General features: G+C 43.0%; 2 protein-coding genes across 9 annotated transcripts; one reads left to right on the top strand and one right to left on the bottom strand.

Moving 5' to 3' along the window:
• Nucleotides 1-738: 738 nt before the first annotated feature.
• On the top strand, nucleotides 739-18,254 carry tbl1x (transducin beta like 1 X-linked). Of its 2 annotated transcripts, none has more exons than XM_062456723.1 (15): nucleotides 739-1,067; nucleotides 10,416-10,520; nucleotides 11,012-11,157; nucleotides 11,545-11,761; nucleotides 12,486-12,618; nucleotides 12,816-12,957; nucleotides 13,112-13,175; nucleotides 13,288-13,385; nucleotides 13,583-13,643; nucleotides 13,779-13,900; nucleotides 14,078-14,152; nucleotides 14,436-14,563; nucleotides 15,458-15,623; nucleotides 15,779-15,880; nucleotides 16,129-18,254. In XM_062456723.1, exons 2-15 carry the CDS (start codon nucleotides 10,463-10,465, stop codon nucleotides 16,153-16,155), a joined length of 1,539 nt encoding a protein of 512 aa, XP_062312707.1. In that variant the 5' UTR covers nucleotides 739-1,067; nucleotides 10,416-10,462; the 3' UTR covers nucleotides 16,156-18,254. The 2 variants fall into 2 exon arrangements, with proteins under 2 accessions (XP_062312707.1, XP_062312708.1); XM_062456724.1 differs by lacking the exon at nucleotides 739-1,067 and adding an exon at nucleotides 9,124-9,172.
• gpr143 (G protein-coupled receptor 143) lies at nucleotides 18,034-26,482 on the bottom strand. 7 transcript variants are annotated; one of them, XM_062456731.1, is made up of 11 exons: nucleotides 25,516-26,482; nucleotides 24,855-24,901; nucleotides 24,317-24,595; nucleotides 22,975-23,084; nucleotides 22,184-22,278; nucleotides 21,715-21,807; nucleotides 21,417-21,526; nucleotides 21,106-21,214; nucleotides 20,633-20,750; nucleotides 20,170-20,425; nucleotides 18,034-19,213 (listed from the first exon to the last, which is right to left on the bottom strand). In XM_062456731.1, the coding sequence occupies exons 3-11, from the start codon at nucleotides 24,573-24,575 to the stop codon at nucleotides 19,110-19,112; spliced, it is 1,254 nt and encodes a 417-aa protein (XP_062312715.1). In that variant the 5' UTR covers nucleotides 24,576-24,595; nucleotides 24,855-24,901; nucleotides 25,516-26,482; the 3' UTR covers nucleotides 18,034-19,109. The 7 variants fall into 7 exon arrangements, with proteins under 7 accessions (XP_062312715.1, XP_062312716.1, XP_062312712.1 ...); XM_062456732.1 differs by lacking the exon at nucleotides 25,516-26,482 and adding an exon at nucleotides 25,153-25,241; XM_062456728.1 differs by lacking the exon at nucleotides 24,855-24,901.

The raw sequence follows: 26,482 nt of genomic DNA, 5'->3' as shown, positions 1-26,482 counted from the left end.
GCCCTCAAATTTTAGGGGCGTCAATGTTTCATTTTTTACGGTAACCAAAGGAATGTGTCACACCAATGTAGAGCCGTAATGATGTCAACTTGTTATTTACTTTCCAAATCTGAATGACTGAGCAAGGCGAAAGGAGAATTAATCAACCACTCTGTGACCGGGCAGGCGAAAAATACGGAACTGTGGGGGAGGGGGAACCGGCTCAGAGGCCAAATACATGGTAGAGTTTCATACGAAGAATTCCACTACTAGGCTACTGTAGCCCTTTCTTGCAGTAGATTCAGTTCAGTATTTCGGTTCGGTTCACGATCTAACGTCAAACATGTAGCCTATATTTTTTGAATATAGCGTAGGGGAAATTGAGTGGACATGGCATATGCAAAATAATGCAAATAAGAAGCCGTATGGCTTGATCCAGCTGACCTTTATCTTTAAAAGTAATACACATCTCAAATAAAAAACACACCCTTTCATCACTGATATTTTAAATGCAAATTAAATGTAGAATTCGGTCGTCAAGATATAGGCCTACGGTTTCAACAAATAACCCCTATGTTGGTATGTAAATAAGAATGACAACGAATTAAAATGCTATCCCTGATTTTAAGTTGAATCCATTGAAAAGAAAGTATGATTCCAATAATGCTTCACTTTTTCCTAAAACATGGACAGTGATAGTGTAGTTTTTTTCTCTCCCCTTCTGGGCTTCTCTATCTTCCTCTTCCACCCCCCTCACCCCACCCCACCTCTCCCTCTGCCGCTGAGTGCCTGCTGCTGCTGTCTCTTGCGTTCCATTCTCAGAAACGCTGAAAAGTGTTCCGAAGCCAACCTCCTCGGCTTCACAGCTGTGAGTGTAAACATACCTAAATATCACATAATTTATTGTCGAGGTGAAATCGACTAGTTAAGCACTGAACGTAGTTGGAGACCATCGTTAAATCAGAACTCGAATTATGATAAGCAAAATGGGAGGAAAGTCGCCGCTCGCTCACTGAAGTTGGAGGTTCTCCTTGTGGAAGAGGAATAGGTGGCGCGGCAATACCACAAGCACTCTCTCAAAGAGAAAGGTAAGTTGGAACTCTCGCTCAAGTGTCATGAATAACCTTGTAGCTGCACAGTGTATTACAGGGAGTCTTTTCGCCCATTTGTGGGCTAATATTGTGGGTATTGTAAAGCACCGGCTCACATTGTCACTTAACACGTGTGTTGAAATGCCTCTCACTGGATCAATTATTTTTATGTATACTAACAGTTCACCCCTTATGTCATAGTAATGATTATACATTACATTTCTGGACATATTTCAAAGCGAACACCCATCACAGTTTAAAATACAGTAACTTTTGTTAGCACGTTGTCGCTCTTTTGTGATCATCAAGTACCTTAAACTTGCTTCATAAGCTTCTGCTTGTAGCGATAAAAGCTGTTTTTGAACGTAGCATTAATCGATTTATATTAACTCTTACTTTCAATAAATATGCAACAATTTAAGGTTGTTTCCCGTGCAGATAGTTTGGAAGCCTTTGAGTGGGGGAGGGGAGGGTCACTCAACTGCACTTGCTTTCACCGGCTAAGGAAGGGACAGTCTTGTTACAGTATCAGTCAATATACTAATTTCATTATAGGCCTGTTTATCAAGTGCTATTGTCAGTCTAACGTAAATGTGTTATAAAGGCCAAATGCAACCTAATACATTTTTTACTTGTTTGAAGTATGTTTGAATTGAAAGTTGAGTGGGAAATAAAGTTACTTCTAATTGTGTACGCAAAACATGGACGGCAGATTTTTCAGGAATGGATGGGTTCCTAAGGCCTCTTAGGTCATAGGCCCGTGACACCCTATGCATTACCTGTTGATGAGGTTGTTCTGGATGATCAAACATGGGTTATCCTGCACTTCCTTGAAGTATGTAGTAATTGTGTTGTAATATTAATTCTAGTTCAGCAAGTAGAATTTCCAAACATGCTTTTCATAAAGGCATTTTATATGTTGCCATGCTTGCCATCAGCCTCTTCTCACAAACACCAATTACATTATACGGGTAAGGAGGGACTCAGTGTTCTGATGCCTACAAGCATGGTTGTTAGGTGTCTCTTCAGAGATTTGCCACCTCAAACAATGTGAACCTGTCGGATTGCAAAAAAAAAAAAAAAAAACACTCTTACCTATGTCTGGCCTGTTTGGGTAGTTGTGAAACCCAATTACAGTCATAAGGAAAAAAAACTGGTTTACTGCCCTTTATTAAGAACAATGAGGTTTTATTACAGCCTAATTGCTTTTCTTGACTCAGCTCTTTTCCATTTGAGGAATTGTGAAAGCTATTAGTGTTGTAATGTTCCCACCCATTAGTATGTTTTAAAATAGGAGCCTGGTAAGATGGCCCTGTGCCTCTGCAGCAAGAGATAACTGAACGTTGATTGGAACAGCAAAGACTGAATTGGTTTAAACCTCAGGGAACATTCTGTTCCGAGAGATTATATTATTGTTTTGTTTTCAGTAGGATGTTTCTAAAGAGGAAGATGGTTTAGTCTTGGCTTGCTTTGCTCCCTAAGGGCATACATGGATAACAGAGTTGGGCCGTGGGGTTCAAAATGTCTTCCCACAGCATTCGTGATCTTCTTTCTGAGGAGACCTCTTTGTCTTTGACTTTGCTGGTGACTGTGCGTCACTAGGTGAGCGGTTAGCTGCAGGGCACCGCATGTTTCAATTTGCCTTCAGAGACATGGTTGCCAGCTTCCCTTTGGTGGCTCTAAATAGATCATGATGCAATTGATTGAGAAGATCAACATTGGTGGATATTCTATTGTGTACGTTGTGCTGAACAATCCCCATGCGTTCAAGGCAGAGATTCCCATCTTCACCAGCAGCCAGTGAGGGGTGAGCCCCTGTCAAATCCATGCAACAACTGCTCTGCAAGTCTATATCTGACTGTCCACATATTTCCGCAGCAATATTGATTTATGATAGAACATGGAAGAGAAACATTTTTTTCCAAGAAGTGGCAGAAGAGCCTTGCTGTTCACATGGGCCACTAGCCAACTTACTTACTGCAACATTGAATCAATTTCTATTCTTGGACCTAAACTGCAAGAATGCCCTTGTTAGAAGACAGTTTAAAGAAGACCCACTGTTCCTCCCCCCCTGAAGAAGAACAAAAGCCATCCAGGCATATCTAATCAGTTGCTCTGTGAATTGTGTAACTCAGAAGATTGCAGAGCAATAGACACGCCATGTACGATAGAAAGAAATGTAATCTAGTGTAAAGGGAATACAGTTTCATGGTAAGTACAGAGGTAGTTAACTGTTGTTAAATGCATCCATTAGTTCCTTGTCTAGTTGATGGAGAGGATGTTCATGTGGTGATATAGGCAGCCTCCTGCTTTAGGGATTGGCACAGTGATTTCCAGCACTATCAATCTTTAGTTAAGTATGAATCACCGCTTATTCATCTGCTTGAACCTGTTCCTTTACTAGAAAGAAGTCATGAGTGAATACCATTCAATGAATGTTTTATTTTATGGTCGGTAAATATTTCTTCTGCTGTCTGTTTGCTTATGTAGGTCATCTGTTTGCAACCTTGGCCATGGCCAGCCCTGGTTGAGGTTATCTTATTTTGAGGAAAACCCTGAACAGTGGCTCCGGATACCATGCAACGTCTATAGGATGCCAGTTAAAGTTTCGGTTCTGCTTTGGTTAGCCATCCTCTATCTCTGTAATTTCCTGCTGTGTGTAGTCTGATACACTCTCAGCACGCAACCCGCAGTACATTCACTTCTATTCTCTGACTAAATGTTAAGAGACTTGAGATTCTCGGGTTCATTCTACATTTATATCACAAGGACAAACTATGCCAATATGGCATGCCTATCTGATAAAACATTTGTTTAAAGAAAGCCTTTTGTTTTATTCTGTCATTGCATGGCTCCAGACAATTAGAGCTGTGAAGCAACAACCCTGACTCCAATAGTTCCTCGACCGAGACAGTTCACAATGTCCAAACCATGTACTGTCATTGGAACACTGTATAAATAGTTCCAGAATGCATAGATAGTTGTAAATCATCACAGAAAGAGTAGGTTAATGATTAAACAAGACAAAGGGAACAGAATAGTAGGCACATTCAGAGAAGGTATATCTATCCAAAGTCCTTGTTGTTTTTCTGCCACTAATCCTATTTGTGATGACTGCATACCAAGGGAATTCTGCGAAAGCTTTTGTGTGAAAGGGTGAGTGCCCTTTTGTAATGAAGAACTCACACTTTATACTGTGAATGCACATAGCAGATGTACATTAGTCTAGTAGCTGTCAAGGTCCTGGTAACTGGTTTGCTTCAGTGGACATTTGCAGGATATAGGGCTCTCACAGTTGATACTTTTGGTGAAACATAGTAGGGCAGAACTATCCACCACACAAATCCGAGAGATAATCTCATACCACAGCCTTTTTAGAGGTGCTTTAGTAGAAAGACTGTCTCTCCCCCTCTCCTAATGTGACTGTGTCCAACTATGAGTCAGGGCATGTCTTTGAATGAAGATTAGTGTTTCAATAGTTACGGCCTCCTAGCTTGCTTGACCCTGGTGTCAGAGAGAAGGAAGGCTGAAGGATAAAGGAGGGGGTGGAGAAGGTGGGCGGTGGTGGGGGGGGGGGGGGAGCACTTTAGGATGGCATGAGCAGCTGTTGACAGAGAAGCAGGATCTTTTAGTCGCCATAGAAACACTTTTACTGCTTACAATGGTGTATCGCCGTGTTTACATCTTATTATGAAATGGCCAGTGAGCCTATGAGTGAAAGGGCCTGACGGTCACAGTGAGACGGTTAAGGTCACAGGGACAGTATGCTGCCTGCTGCAAGGTCTGTGCCCAGTGGAAAATGATTGACATGTTTAGAGTTAAATGAATAATATTTGAAGTAAAAAACAAAAACAGCACATGTACATCTGATACTTACTGAAGGATATCGGCTCCACGCAGTCTTGAAATTTTACCATTGTCAGAAGAGAATGCCACATAATTTCAGTGATGCGCAGGCAAGGAGACCTTTGCTTGTTTTGTGTCTGACAGCTGCATCTCTTGCTTTATTGAATTTGCTGCTTATCTCACCGCTAAGTCAACAGCTAATCTAAGCAGTAGTTGTAGTCAGGAATTCTAAGTCTGTTAACAAATTATGCAACATAGTGACACATAATGTTGCAAACCTGTGGTGTCGGCTGTTTGTCTCATGATTGCTCTTGATGTAAAGCCCAGGCGTTGAATAATGTTTAAAAAACTCTGCTCGGGTTGTACAAACCATCTCTATTTGGAGCTGTTAATAACTGCAGTTCATTCCTACATTGGCTTTGGCAAGAAACTGAGGTGCGGTCCAAAGTGAAATAAAAACCTTGATTGGCTCACCCGGAAAGGACTTTCACACTGTTTTTCCATAAACCTACATTTATATCATATTTACATATGAATTAGTAGATGGCAGAGCACAACTGTCTAAACTACACAAGCCATTGTTACTCAGTTTCTATACAGTGTTAAGGATGACTTGGAGCAGACAGGGGAGGCCAGTTACTGTGCTGCAATGAGAATGACTGTTCTCAGACTGAGAAATAAGGCCCTCTGTATTCTCCCCCGCCATACTGCTTCCCCAGTAGGGACCTGGTATTTAGACATGGACTACCTCTCTGGGGAATGATGGATTAATTTTACAAGGCTGATTCCAGTAGCTCTAATTATCCCGTTGATGCTGTTGTCAGAACTAAAGAGCCTTCAGTCTTCGGTCTCCCACGGCTGTTGAACGCACAACGATTAGAAAGGCAGTCGCCTACTCTGCGGGATGTCATTTTTGTAAGATGCAAATCGGCGAATGCGGAGGGCGGGGGGTATAAGTTCCTGCCCATAATGATCATGTCATGATGAACGCGCTCTGTTAGCCAGTGTATCTGTGGCTGTCCTCACGTGTTCCCTTGGGAACAGGAGAACACAGGCCAGAGGCGGGTGTCTAATCAGGCAGTAAATGTGTCTACTACCCTGGTCTGTTTCTTTGTGAAGAATTCAAATTATAAAAGCTGTGGTAAGCAGCCTCTTTCGTTATCTGTGGATTTCTTTGTAGCAGTGGAGTGGAACTGTGTGGAGAGAGGAGGGTCGAGGGTGTGCATCCACACTGCATCAAGTTTAGATTGAGTTTTCTTATCAAACACTGGGTGACTGATATCTGAGACAAAGTTGGTCACTGTGTTCGTGCTTGAAAAGTTCCCAGCTGCTATGTTGTGTCTGTATTCTCTTAGTCATTGAAATGCTGCTGATTTTGCTGCATAATGATGAGTCAAGGATCTGGGGGGGGGGGGTTGGGGGGGGGGAGCATGGGATTTGTGACCCTTTAACCCTTCCAGCAATGTAACTCCTAACTTCTGCCACCTCTAGACAGGCGTGGGAGTGGAGGATCCCTGAGAGAGTAGACTAGCCTACCAACCCCCACTGGTTCTCCAACCTACATCCGCCGTCACTGAGTGACTCATTGAGAAGGAAAGGAATAATGCGTATAGTTGTTGTGACTACCTGTTTGTTGGGTCGTTATTTATCACCCCCCCTGTCAGACACCAACCAGCTCCACCCCATCTCCCTTCCCATCCCCCATGACTGCAGCCCAAAGCTTCAAAGGCGGGTTTAACTCAGCAGGGCAGTTCAAGAGAAAATGGCTGCTGTTTCCAGGTCTTGTTTGCACATCTGTCAGGAGGTGACTGTTCAAGAGAAAATGGGGTCCATGGCATGTGTAGCGTAGAATGTGCCTCTGCCTTCCTCTCTTTTTTTTTTTTTAAACGTCTTTTTTTTGTGGTGTCCTGTTTTTCTACATCAGTCACTTTAAACGACAGTTTTTCTCTGCTCAGTCCGATTTGATTGATTTCTTAGAAGTGATTTCTAACTTTATAATCAGAATTCATTATTTTTTATTTAATTTTCACTTTGGACTGATTTGTATGACACATATGAGTTGTTTAATTGTATAGTATATTGTGAGACATGAAGCAGTCTGAACAAGATCAGGGCCAAATATAATGATGATTGTGAATGAAAAAAAGTCATCCGACTTGAGTCGTGCGATTCTCCTTCTACGTATCAAAATGTTCCTCCTGTCTGTCGCGGTTTTCCAATAAGTGAATTCTAATGGAATGTTCTCATCTGCGACAGAATTTCTCTGCCCTTGAGTTCTACACCACAAACCATCCAGAATTGACATCTATTTTTAGAGGAGATTAACCAGAGAAAATGTGCCTCTGCAGTTATCCTATTCTACTCTGTTGATATCCTATTCTGCTTTGTAGGTCTTCATATCTGGACTAAGGTTCCAATTTAGGACTCTTTACACTAGAGTAGATGAACTGATCAACAACATAATTTCAGTCCAGTGTATTTTATTTATTTATTGGGTGTGCTTGGTCACAAAGCAGTCATGCTTTGGCCATGGTCTGTTCCATGCTGTTGTACTCCCTTCCTATCCTCAGGCTTTGAAATCAGTTGTGACCTGTAAGGTTGGGTCAAGGGCTGCTTGGTTAAAGTGGTATGACGTCGTAAAGTAATAACTGTTACTCTAAGAGTAATGATGATCCTAATGAGCCAGAGGGCCACGGCAGGGAAGCTCATCATTGCCCGGTGGGATATCCATTTGTTAGTTAAATCTAATGCGGATCCTAGTGGAAATACACCTGAGGCAGAACAAACCACCTAATGCTGTTGATCAGTGTGCAGGTTTGTATGGATTTGTTAACAGTTTACGTCTTTATTAATGGAGTCTTGCTGTCCGAATGTGTTTTTTTTCTCCTGCTGCTGGCTTTATACAGTTCAGTGGAGTGAGTCATCGCCTGAGGGAGAAAGCATGTGTAACTTCATTGCCAATATCTCCCTTCTAAAGAGCCAGATTTCAATGGCCTGGTCAGGACGACAAACACAATGTCTTGTATTACGATGGAATATAAAAGAATGTGATGGGTTGTGCAAACAGATTAGTGAATGAATGTAAAACGATTTCCCTTCCTGATATCCACTTTGGGTGAGTTGACACTGCACATTTTTTACCGTACTGTGGTATCAGAAGTCCCAGCCTGGGTCTTCACCAGTGCTATCTGGCACTGTCTCTGCCGTATTCCTTTCACTTGAAACGGATCATGACTTCCTCGTGGGACTACCCTTACCTTACCAGCGAGTGGATATGCCCGCCACAGCACAAAGCTAGTGCCTAGGTAAGCGTTTCTGTCAGCATCCCTGGAAGAGGCCGTGTTTTGTCAAGGGAGAGCCTGGATGCCAAGGGAGCGTTGTAATGGATGGTGGCGTCATGCGCCCAATCTGATACACGGATTAGTGCTGCTGCTGACTCCCCTGGCGGACACGCATGCCCCTCCATGCTCCTCACTAATTATGGTTCCAGTTGTTTGTTGTGGAGTGGCAGCGGGCATGGGAGCAACGGCTCACAGCTTTGATACAGATAGCTTCCAGGCCCCTCCTGGTATCAAATGGTCTGAACCAGTGTGGCTCTGTGCTCCTGTCTAGCCAAGGTTGTGAGGCTGAACTAACTGAAACGGAGGGGTTTTGTGTCTGTTGAGAGGTTTTTGGTATGTAGCCATCTATAGGACATGCCTTTTTCTCTTTCGACCGCAATGTTCATGTACCCAGCTGGCTGAAACGAGGGATTTCTTTTCATGTTAAAAGTGTTCCTTTCAGGGATTTGAAATGCATTCCAGCCACTGTGATCCCAGAGAGGGAATGTCCCAGTGTGTGAGATTTGATTCTCACTTGCTCCAAAATTAAAGCAGCCATCTCATCCTGTTTGGAAGAATTTGTGAGACACGCTCCTGCTCGGCCAATTCCAGGCTTATTTCATTCATGGCCCGTGTCTGTGGTGGTGCAATAAAAGCTGGAGTCCATCTGAAAGAATATCCCAAGGTGAACGGTGAATTATTCATGTTGAGTAACATGTTCAGCCCGGTTGGCAGTGTGCCCAATGGTAATTGGGACAACACTGTTCTATGTCTATTTTGTGCTGGTTCCTGCTTGTTGCTATGCTACCAAAGAGAAACATGAGTGAGAGCCGAGGCTGTTTGGTATGGAGGTTTGAGAGACATGCATTCCTACTGTCTGACAGGCTGTGCTGGAGGGAGAGAGAGAGAGAGAGGTCCTCCATTTACTTTTCACAGGTAAGGCTGAAATGAAGGACATACAAACGGTGTTCACGGTCCAGCCTAGAAGCAGGTCTAATAATGGCCTGGTTGAGATTTGCTGGGAGTGTGGCATTGAGCAACTGGAGATTTTAATCCTCCAGACCATTTTAATCCATCATTAATTCGTTTTATGAATCATGCTCATTTAAAAGTGATATTAGATTCCACCTGTGTCTATTCTTATGCACAACGACCTCTGACAATTAGCTCATATATTGTTAGAAAACGATGAATCATATATTTTTGCTAAGTGCTCATTAGCCTGAAAACAAGGTCTTATTAGTGGGAGCAGAATAATTGTTGTTGTCAGTATTAGAAATCCCTTCATTTTAATGATGTTATTGTTCAGCGACTTGATTTTATTCCTAAAATAATTTCAATCCATGTGAATAGAAATAAATAATCAAACATGACAATGATGGGAATGTCAAGCGTGGATTGTTTTTAGACCATCTAGAGTAATATATTTGGCTGGTGTCTATGTACATATAAACAAGGGGATGTTTTCCATGTAGGTGGATGAATGGTAGCGGCCAGAGTCAGTGTGACAGAGGCGTTTTCTTATTGCCTGTAACCAGTCTGGCATTTCATTTAGCTACTGCAAAATGAAAGGTACTGTGTAATACTGCAGTGTTGGTTTAACATCAATCAGAGGGATAAAATAACTCCATGCCCTCCTTTGCCTTTTACTAAATCTCTCCAAGCTAACATGTGATGGCCCCCTTTCTTTATCAGATACCCTTCTATCTAGATGACTGGCTAGGTCAGTAAGGGGAGACTCCAACCTCGACCCTATTACCCAGATGGATATTGACTCGGACACACTGTTGTCGGGTCAGGATGAAGAGCTGAGAAATACTTTGCTTCAGCCGTGGAGATTGATTGGCCGGTCAAGTGACCCAGCAGCTGGGTCTGTCAGTGAGGCTTGGACTGTTGTATTGGGCACAGGGAGGGGGGCGGGTTGGGGTGCACATGGTAATGGCGACAGGAAGTTAGGAACATCCTGGGTGATTGTGTTGGGGAAGCACTGCTCTGCTCACCCTGGGCTCCGAGTTTCAAGGGGCTTCTTTATCTCTTGGCGCTCAAACATGACGGATGTGTTGCCATCTGCTTCAGTCCACTTGAGGAAAGGCTTGGTGTCTTGCAAAATGTAAATAATAATCACTAAATATCTTTCACTTTTTTCCCCCCTATCTTTCTCTTTTTATTTTTTGTATAGAGTGGGCGGAACCTTCCTAAATACCTCATCCATTGAGGTGGGCTAAAATGAGTATAACCAGTGACGAAGTGAACTTCTTGGTCTACAGATATCTCCAAGAATCAGGTATGACTGCCACCCAAACCATGTTTGCTCTCCGCTTAACAGACTAGACGAAACAAAAAAAAAACGAAAGCCGCTCAGTAGACTTGTGAGACAGAAGACCACAATCGCTTGACTCAATGTTTGTGGAAAATATCATCCCAGTATGTCCTCCAATATGCTCGTCTGGTGGATCGCTTTCCTTCATATGTATAGTTGTCAACATGCCATTCACTCTAACCTATTTCTCAGGCCGTGAATGAATTATTGAGGCCTCAGCTTCTGTATTTCATTACTCCATTGTTGGAAACTCTCTTTGAAGCTAGTCATTTGAGAAAAGCATGCCTGCTCTGGCATTTCAACCGGCCCTTATCATAATTGTTGACATGAGTTTGGAAACATTTGTTTTTGTTGATACTGCCGTTCAGAAAACATGTTTTCACACACCGGACAATACTTTTTGTCTTTGGTGCTTTCATTAAGGAAGTGTTCTTTGGTTTTGTTTTCATTTCAAGGTTTCTCCCACTCGGCTTTCACCTTTGGCATCGAGAGCCACATTAGCCAGTCCAACATCAATGGAACGCTAGTGCCCCCTGCAGCCCTGATCTCCATCCTGCAGAAGGGCCTCCAGTATGTGGAGGCAGAGATCAGCATCAATGAGGTGAGCAAACAGACTGCAGCCTCCTGGCATGGTGGCCTGTGAACTGGATCCCCCCCCCCCCCCGGGCAAACACAGCCACTGCCGTCTAAACTTTCAACCCAGCAAACTGTAGACCTCTTGCTGCATGGAAATCAATGGTCAATGACTATTTACGCACGGCTGCCCCTACTAATACACTGGCTCTGTTCAACCTAGTGCAGGCTCATCCGAATGCAGTGCAGGTTTATTGACTTCTCTAATGACACCACTGGACGTCATTGCACTATAGTGTCTGATAAACAAAGGAAATCAAATCACATAGTCAGTGATTGTCAGTTAACGCTCCGTTGTTTTACTGAACATTGACGGGTCGGTAAACGTGTGTGTGTGTGTGTTTTCTCCCGGCAGGATGGCACTGTGTTTGACGGGCGGCCCATCGAGTCGTTGTCGCTTATCGACGCGGTGATGCCAGACGTAGTGCAGACGCGGCAACAGGCCTTCCGCGACAAACTGGCCCAGCAACAGGCCTGCGGTATGGCCGACAGCGCCTTGGGTCACCAGGGCAACACACCAAAGAACGGAGAGCCTATGCTGAATGGAGACGAGAACGGCACTCACAACATGAGTAAGAGCAGGCCTGACATTCGCGTCAACAACCCAAACTGTGTCTGTGTGCACCTCTATTAAGAGATGTACAACAGTGATGTGACACCCCAAAACACTGGGTTTTACATGTGACTGATTCGAACCAGCCACATTTACCATCTTTTTGTTCTGTTTAGCAAGTTCTAAAGTTCAGTCAGAGAAACTTGAGAGCAGGGGATTGGGTGCCGAGCCAGACCAGGGGAGGCCGGTAGTGGATGTTTGTGTCAGCAGATCCCTCTGGGATAAGGGTCAACAGTTTGGGTGGCTACAAGCAGAATTGTCCTAGTGTAATGACTAAGAGATGGAACACAACGCTCTCTAAAAATGCAAGCACAGGTTCAAATACCCAGCTCCTCCCGCTAAACCATAGCTCCTTCCTTTAGAGGCTGCTTAAAGTGGGTCAAGAAGCAATAATTATGTTGTAATTGCTTAATAGATAACCGGTTTTACATGTTGAGGGAAATGTTGTGCGCCATTTAACTCCCATTTAATTATCAAAATGTTTTATCAATGATTTATCAAATACCAGGCAGACATCTATTTACTAGACATTTGTAATTTTTTATTGCTAAACCAAACCAACAGAACGTGTAGCCTACGTAATTATTTTTGCTGACCTTAACTTATGTATTTTACTTTGTGTATTTGATATCTGGTGTGGTACGATGTATGTAGCTAACCGAGGGTGGATGTTGTGTCATCAGATAACCACAGTGAGCAGATGGAGATGGATGTGGATGTGGAGATCCCAGCCAGCAAGGCCACGGTCCTGCGAGGCCACGAGTCCGAGGTGTTCATCTGTGCCTGGAACCCAGTCAGCGCCCTGCTGGCCTCAGGGTGAGTGGGCCTTTAGTTGAATGCTTCTGAATGTACAAGTGAACCAGCCTGGCTGGTCCAAGAGAATTGGATGTGTCGAGTCTGAAGAAGACCCCCAATATTCAACAAGAGAAACGTACTGTACACACACACACACACACATACCAGTGTGGATGTAGCTGCTGGTTGACTGCTCGTTCTGTTTCTTATGCCTTCAGTTCTGGGGACTCGACAGCCAGGATCTGGAACCTGAATGAGAACAGTAACTCGAGCTCCACCCAACTGGTGCTGCGTCACTGCATCCGAGAGGGAGGCCAAGACGTCCCCAGCAACAAAGACGTCACCTCACTGGACTGGAATGTAGGTCTTCACCCATCCTACATGCTCTGCCTCAAAACAGGGGGGAAATCACTTGTGTCTCTGTGCAGCCAGAGTAGTTAAGTAACGTTTTGGTCCCCCCTCCACCACCACTCCAACCCCCCCCCCCCCCCCCCCCTCTCTCCCTCCCAAACAGAGCGAAGGGACTCTTCTAGCAACAGGGTCCTACGATGGATTTGCAAGGATATGGACGAAAGACGGTATGTGTTCACCATCTTCAGTTCTTTGTAGTTCACAATTATGTTATGGTCTGTGTGTTACACATATCCATGGCTGTTTTTTTCTGAAGAACATTGATCTGTCTCCTCACAGGTAATCTGGCGAGCACTTTGGGGCAACACAAAGGGCCCATATTTGCACTGAAGTGGAATAAGAAGGGGAACTCTATCCTCAGTGCTGGTGTAGATAAGGTGGGCGTCATTTAAAATGTACACTAGTATTGAAAAGTATAAAGTCATTATTTTCAGAAAGAAGTTAGTGTTGGCCAAAAGCTTCCAAAGACAGTGTATTTGACGTAGCATCCAGTCGCAAACAGAATAGATCAAATTACTATATAAAGAATCCAAATACTATACAACATATATTTAATACATGTGTCCATTTCCAGACGACAATCATTTGGGATGCACACACAGGAGAGGCCAAGCAGCAATTCCCTTTCCACTCAGGTAAAGCTAAATCAAGACGATCTGTGCTTCTGTAGCTGCCGATTGAATCTGCAGTTGTTGATGTCAGTGAAGCAAGCCCAGAGTAGATTATCTAGCGTGTGGACATGACTGACCTGCGTGGGTTTGGTCTCTCAGCCCCAGCTCTGGACGTGGACTGGCAGAACAACTCCACCTTCGCCTCCTGCAGCACGGACATGTGCATCCATGTGTGTCGGCTGGGCAGCGACCGCCCTCTCAAGACCTTCCAGGGACACACGGTAAACACGCTGCGCGCTCTTCACACACGTCGCGGACGACACGGCAGTCGTCGAGCAACAGGCTCTCTGCATAGAGGCTGAGGAAATGCGTGTCATGGTGGATGTCCGGGCAAAAAGAGCAGTTCCACTTTGTTCTGAAGAAGCCTTGACAGTCTGTCTTTGTTGTTTGTCTCTCAGAATGAAGTTAACGCGATTAAGTGGGATCCATCAGGAATGCTGCTGGCCTCCTGCTCTGACGACATGACTTTAAAGGTGAGACTAGATGATCAACAACAAGTCAGACCCCTTCGTGCAGTGGTTTCCAATAGTTTTCTCAGGCATTTTCTGGAACCAAATTGAATTTAGTATTCGGAAGATAACTGCTGCTAAATCAATTGATACTTTCCAATGCAATTGGTGTAAATACGATACGTTTTTAAATTAAGCCCATTTGTTAAATCAAGTTTAAGTTAGCCCAACCTAAATGACAGTGTTAAGACAATAATTATTCCACTGAGCTTTATGACATGGTGCTTCCTGCTCTCCCTTGGCTCAGATCTGGAGTATGAAACAGGACGTGTGTGTCCACGACCTCCAGGCTCACAGCAAAGAAATATACACAATCAAGTGGAGCCCGACAGGCCCTGGAACCAGCAACCCCAACTCCAACATCATGCTCGCTAGGTGAGACACCCGGCACTATCTCCGTCCCCCTACACAGTACCCGGGCAAGCAGACTAAAACTAAAGGGCTTGAAATGAGAAAACGTTGACCGTCTTGTAAGAGGAGAACAGACGTGCGTTTGTGCGCGTACCGGAGGAGGAGATTCTTATGAAGCCCTGACATTCAAGATGAAATCCATGCAGACTGGGTCTCAGCCTCTGCCAGCGGCCCAGAGCCTTCGCTCCTGACCTTGACATGCGTGCAGCATGTGGAAATGTTCTAGTTCAACTAACACAGGCATTTACGGCTTCCACTGACATCCTAGAGTACAGGCACATCATTTCACTGTGGATGTAAAACCGCCACTATTGGCACGGCTTGTAAGGAACAGGATAATGATCTTAGGTAAATGTCACCGTTGTGGGCGAGATATAGCTTGCTTCTTGTCCCATAATGTATTTCAACTCATTTTTTATTTAGTTTAATCTCACATTTCTTTCCCCAAAGCTTTTCAGAGTGTGATTTCCAATGTAGCTGGAGGTGGCTCGGCTTACCTAATAATACCATTTTAATGAACACGTGCCGATGACTGTCAGACCATTTTTATACCATCACTTGCTTTCATCGGTCTCTTTTTTGGTGACAGATATTTACAGCATCAGTTTTTTTTGTGTATTTTTTGGGGCATCATGAGGAATCTGTTTGATACTGTATATGTTTTCAAGCCTAATGTTCCTGCTCCAAAAATAACCTTTAATTTGTTAACCTGTTATGTTGCTGCATTTGGTGTCACAACACACAAAATAACATCTTAAACCATGTTGAGGGGTGGACAGTGTGACGGGTTCTTGTTTGGCTCTGTAGCATCCAGCAGAAGACATGACCATGTGCTCTTGTGCTCTCGTGGTCCCGCAGTGCCTCGTTTGACTCCACGGTGCGCCTGTGGGACGTGGAGCGGGGCGTGTGCATCCACACGCTGACCAAACACCAGGAGCCCGTCTACAGCGTGGCCTTCAGCCCCGACGGGCGCCACCTGGCCAGCGGCTCCTTCGACAAGTGTGTCCACATCTGGAACACCATGGTGAGGGACTGATGTTGAATGCAGGGGGTGTAGATTTGTTTGTGTGTGTGTGTGTGGGATGTACAATGAAACCTACTCCCCTGGTTGAATGGAAAGGAAACTGGCCAATCCTTCTGGACTTGGTTGTGATATCGTTGTGGTTTGTATTTTTCCAGACGGGGGCCTTGGTACACAGCTACAGGGGGACTGGCGGCATATTCGAGGTCTGCTGGAACAGCACTGGAGACAAAGTGGGCGCCAGCGCCTCCGATGGATCGGTAAGATTTCCCCTTGTCACATCCGCCCTTATCATGATGTCACATCGTCTGTATGTATATATGTCTAATTTCCTCTATTCTTCTGCATCTGTTTATTAGCTGTTAACCCTTCACTTCCATATTGCTGCTAACACTGATAAGGGTGATGTGTAAGAAACCACCCATCCCTCTGGTTTCTGATTACCGGGCTGCAAGGAGGGGAACCATAACACTCACGTCTAATTAATCCTGTTATCTTTTCCCTCCAGGTATGCGTTCTTGATCTACGAAAATAGCATCCTAGCAGTGACTTTGAGGACAGACCATGGATTGTGCAGTGAAAGGCCATCTGACATCAGCAAACACACTCTCCAGCAGGACTGGCAGTGTTGACAACGTCCTCAGTGGAACCACACTTCAGGAGTGTGAGAACCTTTAGAAAACCAAAACCTCCTAAACGTCTGTTAGAACTCCCATGGACGTTCTCCAGTGGGAGACCACAAAGGGGTTCTGCTGGGAGAATCCACTGGGCTGGACTGAAGCCAGTCCAACTGATTTGACCCTCTGTCTGAGGAGATGATGTAACATGCTGTCGTTCTCCTGGCCTGTGGTCTAGCTGCTCACTGGCTGAGGTTCTGAAACCTCCGGAAAGAAGGTGTGCACAGGAGGAGGTGTGAAAACAGACAAATCAGTGTTGATGTGTGTTTGCCGATGAATCATGAAAGATTGTGTTTTAGAACTTCTAAGCGCAAATGTTCCTCCATGATTTGAGTAACAATAGGAAGGCTCAAGGAGAGTAACATCATAAGCGATACTCTAGCATCCTCAATTGAAAAAATGCTTAACTTCTCCTCAGTGGAGAATGGCTTGTTTCAAGAGTACTTCTTGTCGAATTTGTCATAAATTGACTTTTAGAAGTCTGAAAAATATGTCGCTGAGAGAGTAGTTCTGAGCTCACATTTAATAACATCATGGTCAGCAACAACAAAAAACTGCCAAGTTCAAACGAAGTTTGGTTTACTAGAGGATAAACATTTTGGTGGGCGTCTGTACAAGATGCCAAAGGTGTATATTCTCCCCTCTGGATGTAAATTTAATGAATGTAAAGATATGTAAATTAGATAAATACACAGACTTATATACTGTGTATATATGTTTATATACAGTACACTTTAATGTCATCTTGGGGCTCAACACTGGCTAGAGCTTCTTTCCTAATACTTTACAAGACCCTGGATAACTGGTGCATGACAGACATATTTCTTTTGTCACATTCTCTGTTCTTTTATTCTGCCAATTATGCATACAGTATATTAAGGTGCTTTGTCAGTAATGTGTGACATTGGTTTGGATCTCAGTTATACTGTTCCTCATCTCTAAGGCTTTTCTGCTTTGAAGCCATGTGGGATCTGTGCCTCAGCAACGCCTGCTGCAGCAGACCACCCAGTGGACAGAATGGGACTGAACAAGAGTGCCCGGTCACCTGCTTTGCTTCGTAGCCCCAAGGCTCTTGGATTTCCCATTTCTGGAACAGGATATTGCAACTCTTGTGACATCTCGTCTGTGATTAGCCTGGCGTCTGGGGAGCTGAACAGACAGACACCACATGGACTGACCTGAAATAAGAGCCAACTTTTATCTCAATTCTTCAATGCTGCTGCAGTAACAAAGTGTCATGGGTCATCTACTGAGCTGTTCTAACAACCCTTCTCTATTTGACACCTTCCCCTGATCAGTCGTGTAGAAACCCAGTATCTTATTTGTACTGCCTGAGCGTTCTCTGGTTGGTCAAGTGAAAGTACTGCTGTTGCTTCTAAGCTGTGATTGGTTTAGTTGGGTTGAGGTCCCGATGTTGCCACCGCCTGATTTAATTGGTCAGATCTGACTTCTTATTTGAATGCCTGTATTATGGGCTTAGCTTTAATTGTGTGCAGTATGTCTGTCTGCTTCAGCTTACTGGGGTTATATTGTGAGAGCAGTGTCTACAAACTAACAGGCCACCACTTTGATATGCCTTTTTCTGGTCCCTTCACTCTTTCAGTAAAGCAAATTTTTAGAGCAATGTTAAGTGCACTTTTTCAGGGTAGGGTCAGCTTATGTTTCGGATTTGCGTAAAGAGATAAGGCCAGCATTTTATTTCCTATCGCATTTTTCTTTTCTTTTTTTACACATAATTCTTTTTTTTTTGCAGAGAGCCATTATTGTCTGTGTCAGACTGAGAATGGGGCTGTTATTTGGGGGCCATCTTGGCTTGCTGAGGGGCCCAGTGTGAAACAAGTGCTGTGACAGCTATCTTTCTCCCACTCCCAACCAGGGTGTGTGCTCACCTGTTTCCAAGACGATAAAGTCAACACTCAAATGTCTCAAATAAATCACTCTATTTTGATACTAGAAATTACTGTGTCTGTGTTCTGTATTGTCATTATTTTGGTCTCTTTTGGACTTTTATTGAGCATAAGTTATACATGTTGTATTACTGGTGGTCCTGACCTAGTTGAAAGTGGTGAAATTAAAGTAAAAGGGGATTACAGTGACTGTCACCTTAATGCAGTTCTGGCACAAGAACTTAAAATGTCTGTTTAATTTTATATGAAAAAGAACAGGAATGCAAAAACATGACAGAAAAACAACATTAAAACAGACTTTTCAACAACCCATATGAATACTCCTAATCATCTGATGCACCGGGTGCGAATGAGCATTTGTGTTGATTTGATGCACAGAGCCTGTCATCTGGTGACATGTTGAATTTAGTACACGCATCTTTATCAAGTAACTCAAACACTTTTAAAGGTCAGCCTTTGTGTTATTTAACAATGGGGAATGACAGGTCTTTACTGTTGACTGACTTCAATATGAAACGGTGAGTTGTCCATGGGACTATTCCATTACTGTACAGTTGATGATTCAATAATATAACACCACATCATCTACAGCAGATTAATTAGTAGGATTGTGTACTGTGGAAACAAACAGGCAAAGCCCATTAGGGTGTCACATATAGACAGAGAATACTCTATAGACATAGTGCAAGTTTGTCTGATAAAATATCATTGATGGAGAACAACTAACACAGTACAGCTCACAAAAGATTGCTTTAAATACTTGTAAAGTATCTATTGAAACGTTCTAACCCTGCGTTGGAAAAGAGAGTGGTCCTTCTAGACGAGGACTTGGGGAAGCTTAATATGAACACAGTCTCTGTGTGTGGAGAGAAGAGGCTGGTGGTTGTTGCAGCATTTGGCCCCAGCTAGTGCTTCACAGAGTTCTCCAGCGATTCCTCATCTGCGTCTACATCCTCATACTCGCGAAGCTCACTGGAAATGTGGATTTCAATTGTACTAGACTCAGAACCTAGCAAGACAAAATGGGGGGAGATGGCTGTGTTAAAGCGTGCGTTACCTGTTTTTGGATTTCAAAATTCTGTCTCGATGAACATTTTCTTTTTCTACACTCTAAATGAGAGACATGAGCTTCAATCATTTACATTTCATTGCTTCTCCTCTCTACCAGCTGTTTAAACCTGTACATTTTATATGACTGGTAAATGTATTTTGGGATTCTGAATTGTCTGGAAAGTAATGTGTCTTATTTTTAATTGTAATTTAAAAAAATGGCAGGAGAAGGTTATGTAGGAAAAAAAGTGATATAGTTTAATAGCTACTTACAAAACCTTCTTTCTGTCAGATTCAGGGCTATATTCATAAACATGAAACATTAAAACCTTTGAAATTGTTTTTTATTTCTTGAAAGTTGTTCATTAGTGCACATATTCAGGGTCCTTGTCAGGAATCCTGAATATAGACCAAAACATTGAATTATTGTGTACATTATGTGATGAGTACAGCAGGAACGCTTCACTAATTCTGCATAAATAGTTAAAAAAAAATACATTTCTCCCAAAATACATTTCATATTTCTGTCCTCACATCTTTATACAAGAGATGTGAGACATGGATATTTTACATTTGGATAAAACATTAAATTGCATTTCTTCCTGCAAAAACAAATCCTTCCATGAGATTGACAGCACTCCTGGTACAGTAATGTACAATAATGAAGTCCCTGGTCGTTTCTGGTTATCTTAACCTTCATCTTCAAAAACAATAACATTCACAATGTTCCAAGACATCATTTTGGAACACTAAAACACCTGTAGCTTTTGAAAACGATCAAAGCTTGTGCTACCCAGGTGTGTGGAGGAGTCGACCAAGCAGCATTTGGAAGCACCATGTGTGGGGGACAGGAAGGTCATCTTCACCACCCCTCATACACAGGAGAGTTTCCATTCTGAGTGCCCCACCCATTACCTTCTGAGAGGACGCTGATCGCGTCGGACGGCTGATGCCCATTGGCCGTCATGTTCTTCTTGCCTTCCTGGACGTGACTCTGGTAGAGTAGGGTGGAGCCTACAATTGGGTTGTAGCCCCCTGTGGCAGCCGCCGAGGTGGAGGCAGAGTCCCAGGCCAGCTCCCTCCTGCGCTGCAGGCTCAGGTCCACATCCATGCCTGTCCATCCATGGAAGGCCAGGGTATTGAGGAAACCCTGCATTGGATTGAGGATCCCCTGGAAATAGCAACACACACAGACCCCAACCTCAGCCCTCAGTACATATATCCTCTAGTCTGCAGTATATGCAATGCCAACTATGTTTTATTATAGTTATTTAATGGATGAATAGCCTTTCTTGGCTCTCACTTTGGTATCCTGTTATGACCTTGATTAAATTATTTTGTTGAATTCCATATTAAATCTATTGAGGATGAGACCTACCATGATGAACCATGTGATGAGGGCTGCGTTCCTCACATTCTTTAAAGTGGCAGCCTTGATGTCTATCTGCATCTCCAGGTAGAAGAGCAAGCTCTCATTGATGATGTTGGGTAACCAGCTGTGAACAATATCAACAATGAAGGTACACTATCACCTTTTTATATACAGAATGCATCTATTATCTATTTTTTTTCTCACAGAGAATGTATTTGTGACTGTGGAAAGTAATTTAGCAGAAACGGTTAGTTTAATCTCTGAGGAAGGATTTTGAGCGAGTTACAGTTCCACACCCAAGCCCTGCTATTTCCAGATAGAAGCAGGTTTTTTTCCCTCTACAAGCCGTGTGTTGAAGACAGAATAAGAGCTGCTGTGCTCTATCTTAAAAAGAGAACATGGCATAGAACAGTCTATAGTATTGCTCATACGTCACAATGAGAATCCCTTTTTCTCAGCAAAGAGTAAGTAATACGCACCAAATAAAGAACACCAGCATGATTTTGAAGAAGCGTATCTTTATCTCTGTGCCTAGGCGTCTTTCATTTTCTGTGTAGATTCCTTGTCGTCCCTTAAGTAAGGATGTAACTTTAAAAGTCAAAAGTCAAAAGTTCAGTCAACCTCAAATTCCACATTTAAAACAATCCAACATCATGACATGAAACAACCACCTCCATGGCTGAACGTGTCTGACCATCATGCAGCTGTCGTATTTGCATTTGTTATACTTATTTCAACTTCTTCCTCTCGATGCGTCTCAGCTAGTGACTGAGATGCAGGGTGCACTGACCTGCAGACACGGTGCGGGCGAACAGCACAGGGTTGACCAGAAGCACAAGCAGCAGAGGAGCGTAGGTGGTGATGTAGTGGGGGATGGCATGCTGAAGACCATTCTCACAACTGCAAACAAAAGGTCGACACGTCACAGTGTGTCAAATGACAGGACTCTCTGGTTATGCATATAAACCCAAGTACTGTATTTTCTAAACATCAGGCAACATTTGAGACACAGGGTTTAGCGTCTCGAATCGATTGAAGACAATGACAGGAATGTGTCGACCCTACTGAGAAGAAAACTGTTTTCTTACTTGGAGATTGACGGGTAGTATAGCATGGCTACACCCTCAACACACAGCAACACAGCCAGGCCCCATGTGATCATGTGATAGAGGATGATAGTGCTGATGGGATGAGAAAGACAGAGAGAGTGAGAGGGAGAGAGATAGAGAAAGAGAGGAAAGAGAGAGACAGAGAGAAAGAGCGAAGAAAGAGAACAAGAGAGAATGATAAAGTGAGCGTGAGACTGAAAGGTCACGTATCATGAGACTCAGCTCTCTGAACATCAAGTATCTCACTGATTACACAGAAAATGGAGTTGGAGGCTAAAGCAGAAGGGCCTGAAAAAATATTCAATTTTCTCTGTCTGCCAAATGTAAGTGGAATGTCATTAACAATGCCTGAATAATTTAGTGTGAATGTTTGTTTTTAACCACATCGCAAGATACAGGACTTTTCAGAGGAACGAGCAGAGATATGTTAGTGGTGTTTAAGGTGTACCTTATTCCTGCAGATCTCTTGACTACCAGGAAGACATCCACAGCATAGCAGAAGGTCCACCAGAAGGAAGCGCTGAAGAACAGCTGGATCCACATCTGTAGGAGAGAACAAGGCTCAACCACCACATCATAATAAGGCTGCACAACCATTCCACTAGATATACATGAATACTCTGAGGAGAAACTGCGTTTGGGCCATTTCGAAGCTACTTCGGTGCCTGTTTAGTTGTAATAGTTTTAATGGTCTTGGCATTTCAGCACACACACAAAACTCATGACCTAAAAAATTAATTGTTCAGAATAACCCTGTGCTTTAAAGTACACTTGATAAATAGTTAGACATCACAGCTACAGAAATCTGGACATGAAGGTTTAGAATGTATCTGGCCAATAGTGCACACAGCATTTTCTTTGAAATACAAAAACTGATTGGATTTATATCTTATTGCTCATTTGTGCTTTCACAGTCTGAGACATGACCTTTTCTGAACGTGTGGGATTCAGTAGTTTGTTCTAAGACCCAAACCTGAATCTGGGTCAGGTTCCCTGCAGATTAGCTGTTTTATACACACTGCTGATTCTCCTCAGACACAGGTTTGTGTGAGAAGAAATGTTTTTAAGGTGAATATTATTCAGAACATGCATACCTTTAAACCAACCTTTTGATGCAAGTAACTATGTCCAACAAAGTATACTATGGGCTTGATTTCCCCAGTGCATTATATTTGAGTAGCTTGTGATTATGTTATTTTAATGCTTTGCTGAGAGAGAAAGTTAAGGAACTGTACGTACTGCGCTGCCCACACAAAACACCTCTGGCCAGACATCACTGCTGTTGGCCACAGAGATGCCGCTAACGAGGTTTGGCAAGCCCAGCCAGATGGACGATCTCACGATGATTCCTGAGAAACACAAGAGGAACACAAGGGCTTTAGCAGGGACTGTCTCACTCCACACTTCTCTGAGAACGATGTGTCTGTGAGTCTTACTGGTGACACTGTATGCATCAACATCAATCAAGTAAAAGCAAATAATATTAGTGCTAACAGTGCTATCTTGTAGGGACACATAACAATTATCAAAGCTTCTCCTCTTGTTCTGCGAATATACAGCTGGTTCATTCGATTCTGTCATGGAATCCTTTTGGTTATAGTTGCATATGTTAGTAATGGAAATACAATCGGCCCCGGGTTATGTTTTATAAGGGTCTTTCCACTTCCTCTATCAAATGGACTGGCCCAGCTGCAGAGCACTAAGGTTTGGAAAACTGAGAATACCTTCAGGAAGTTCCTGTGACGTACATTGTGCTGGGTGTTTGCATCTAAATTGTGGCCAAGGAATGCTTTACTTGTTTTTAAGTGCTTTCACTTGCAGTGGAAAATGAACCGTGCTGAGAAACAAACAGGAACCACATATGGCTAAAACAATGCGTAGGTAAAAGACTGTACAACACGCAAGATAATGCGACTCTTATTCTTGATAAACTGACGATTCCCTAGTATTACCATCTCCATTGCCAATTACCTTGTCTTTTATAGAGGCATGGAATTAAATGGGTTTGAGATCAATCCCAACAAATGGAGAGGAGGGTATTATTTCCATCACAAAAATAACAGTATTCTTTTCACAGAAAACATGGCAACATGATGTCTCTAGAAGACATGAATCACTGAGAGGAACTTTATTTCAGAATTAAATAGTCGATTCTGGTATAAATTATCTTGAATTAATTTGGCAGTGGCCAAAAAGCATCAAACCTGCTACTTATTTCTATGTAAATGTGTGTATGTCAAAGGCCTATACTTGGACTTCAAATTCAGTTCATTTACATTTACATTTAGCAGACGCTCTGACAGTAAGTATAGGGACATTCCCCCCAGGCAAGTAGGGTGAAGTTCATTGCCCTGGAATCGAACCAGCAACCTTCTGATTACTAGCCCGATTCCCTAACCGCTCAGCCACCTGACTCCCAGTTCAGTGTGACATATTCCAAGTACAGGTTCTGGACAATCTTTTAAAACGTTTATCTTTTACATCCGTGACTGCCCATAGGCCTAAAGGGCACGTGGAATTCCTTGGGCCGCCAATATTTAATTAGAAAACCTTGCTTGAGCACAGAAATATTAGGCCTTACCTGCACATCCCAAAATATCACAAATGCTGATTATGAACAATATTCTCGAGGACGATGCAGGTTTCGGCAAAGGGTACTGTCCAAGACGTCTGTAGCCCTTGCGTTTGGGCAAAATCTGTAGTATTGAAAAAATTAGACTCAAACTTGCGCTGCCAATGCATATGGCACCGAAGAAAAGCGGTTGAAAAGTAATGACAAATTCGGTGGATGCGTCTCGGTTTGGGCAGCAGAAAGTCTCCAGCCTTGGGGATGCCATCATGGACTGTGTGGAGAAGTGTGCTACGGTGTCAGGGGAAGAAAAGAAAGAGAAATTCATTCATTTAGTCGATGGCATGCGCTCAGTAAAATCACGGGTTGAATCATCATGTGCTTCCATTTAATCCCTCTAGTCAGGGTTTAACGGCCTCACATTGGTCGTAGACGACAAAAAGAATGTTCCTGTGAAGAATGCTTGGAGTAAATTTAGCTTTATTCTTTCCTCTACAATCCAAATTATAGAATTTGTAGTAGTAGTAAAATAATTAACCTAAGGGTTTACCTGAAGAGGCCTAGGATGAATTCAAAATCCACAGTAGCCTAACAGGCCTGTTAATGAAACATGCAAACAATATGTCAAATACTCTACTACATCGGGTGTTTGGGGTGTGTCCTCTCATTTCCCTTTTAATGCTTTTTGTTTGTTTGTTTGTTTTGTTCCTTCAATTGAACTTTATTTCTACGTGCGTAAAATATGTGGAATGAAATAAGCAAACAGAGAGACATATTGGCCTATCCTATATGTTAATTATTCTGTTAATGGCTCATCAAAGTATGCAAACATGCACGGCCTATCTTACCGTGATAGCCTAAAGTAACCAATGTACGATCACAAGTCACGAAGTCAATAGTATGGTTAGTTTTTTGAGTTTATAGAATCTTACAAAAATATTGTTATCATCTTGTCTTGTAGAGTGACAGTTTGCTGCATGGGATCATCAACACCTTAAGTAACATCAACACACGTAAACGAAGTTGCAGTTGGATAGTCCCTTCTCTGAGACTGCCATCTGGTGGTGGATAGTAACTATCCAACAACATCACTTTTCTGACTATGGACAGAGCCTGTTTAAGGATATATTAGACATTCTCTGCTATGGACTTCGAGCAGTACAAAGACAATCATATCATGCTAAAAGTGATATGGAATTAATCGGACGTACTATTTATGCTGTGTATGGACGCACATCTCCAGTTCGCTTTTCTTTTGATGACGACGTGTTTCGAGTTGCCGTCCTCGGAATCCTAATGGCACCAAGGAATTTCAGCTCCACCGTCTCATCCACTCGTCACTTCCCTCAAAGTTTTATTGTAATATTATTTCCAGAAGGTGATCGACGGCGGATAACAAATCCTGGAACCGGAGAGAGGAGAGTGGCTCATTTCCCATTTCCTCAATCTCGCTAGTCCAAACCCAAATTGGACTCGTAGATTAATGTGATGTGCGCTCAAATGCTGCCATTGGAAATGTATTTTCCAAAAAGTTTCTTATTTATTATTATATAGTTTGCGTTGAATTAATATGAAGTCCTACTCAGCATTTCTTGTGCAGTGGCGTGTCCAGACATTTAACATATTGCCAAAACAATGACAAATGGGACTAATGTCAGCACTTGCAGCATCAAATAATTCTAACTGTATATTGAGGGGACTACAACTATGAGTAACCAAAGTAGGCATTTGTCACTTCCCTAGTCAAAGTTAGCAGAGGGTGCATTTAAAGAAATTTGAGAACAAATATTTTCGAAAGGTTAAAAGTACAGTTTCAAAAGGTTTAAAATATTTATAAAATATATCTCGTGTTGGACCCCACACCTTTATTCAGGAGGCCCTCACAAAAATAAGCTATGCCACCATTTGAATAATGAATACTAAATGTTTCCTGCATGTCAGAGTCGGTTGTGTCTATATCAGGTAGATACAACTCCACCTCTTTCTAACTCTCACACCATCATGCTCAACCTCAAACCCAATCCCCTCCTCGCTCTCAAATTCAGGATCCTCCTCCTTTCTCGCTCAGGCAGAAGGTGATAGGCGTGAACACTTTCCTTGCCCGATCCCTCTCTGGCTCGAGGTGCTAGGTGTGAACAGTCTGGGATGACAGTGTCAAGTTGCAGACCTGCTCTACCA

Source organism: Osmerus eperlanus, chromosome 3, assembly GCF_963692335.1.
Source record: "Osmerus eperlanus chromosome 3, fOsmEpe2.1, whole genome shotgun sequence".
Taxonomy (NCBI): Eukaryota; Metazoa; Chordata; class Actinopteri; order Osmeriformes; family Osmeridae; genus Osmerus; species Osmerus eperlanus.
This window is presented reverse-complemented; position numbering and strand designations above follow the sequence as displayed.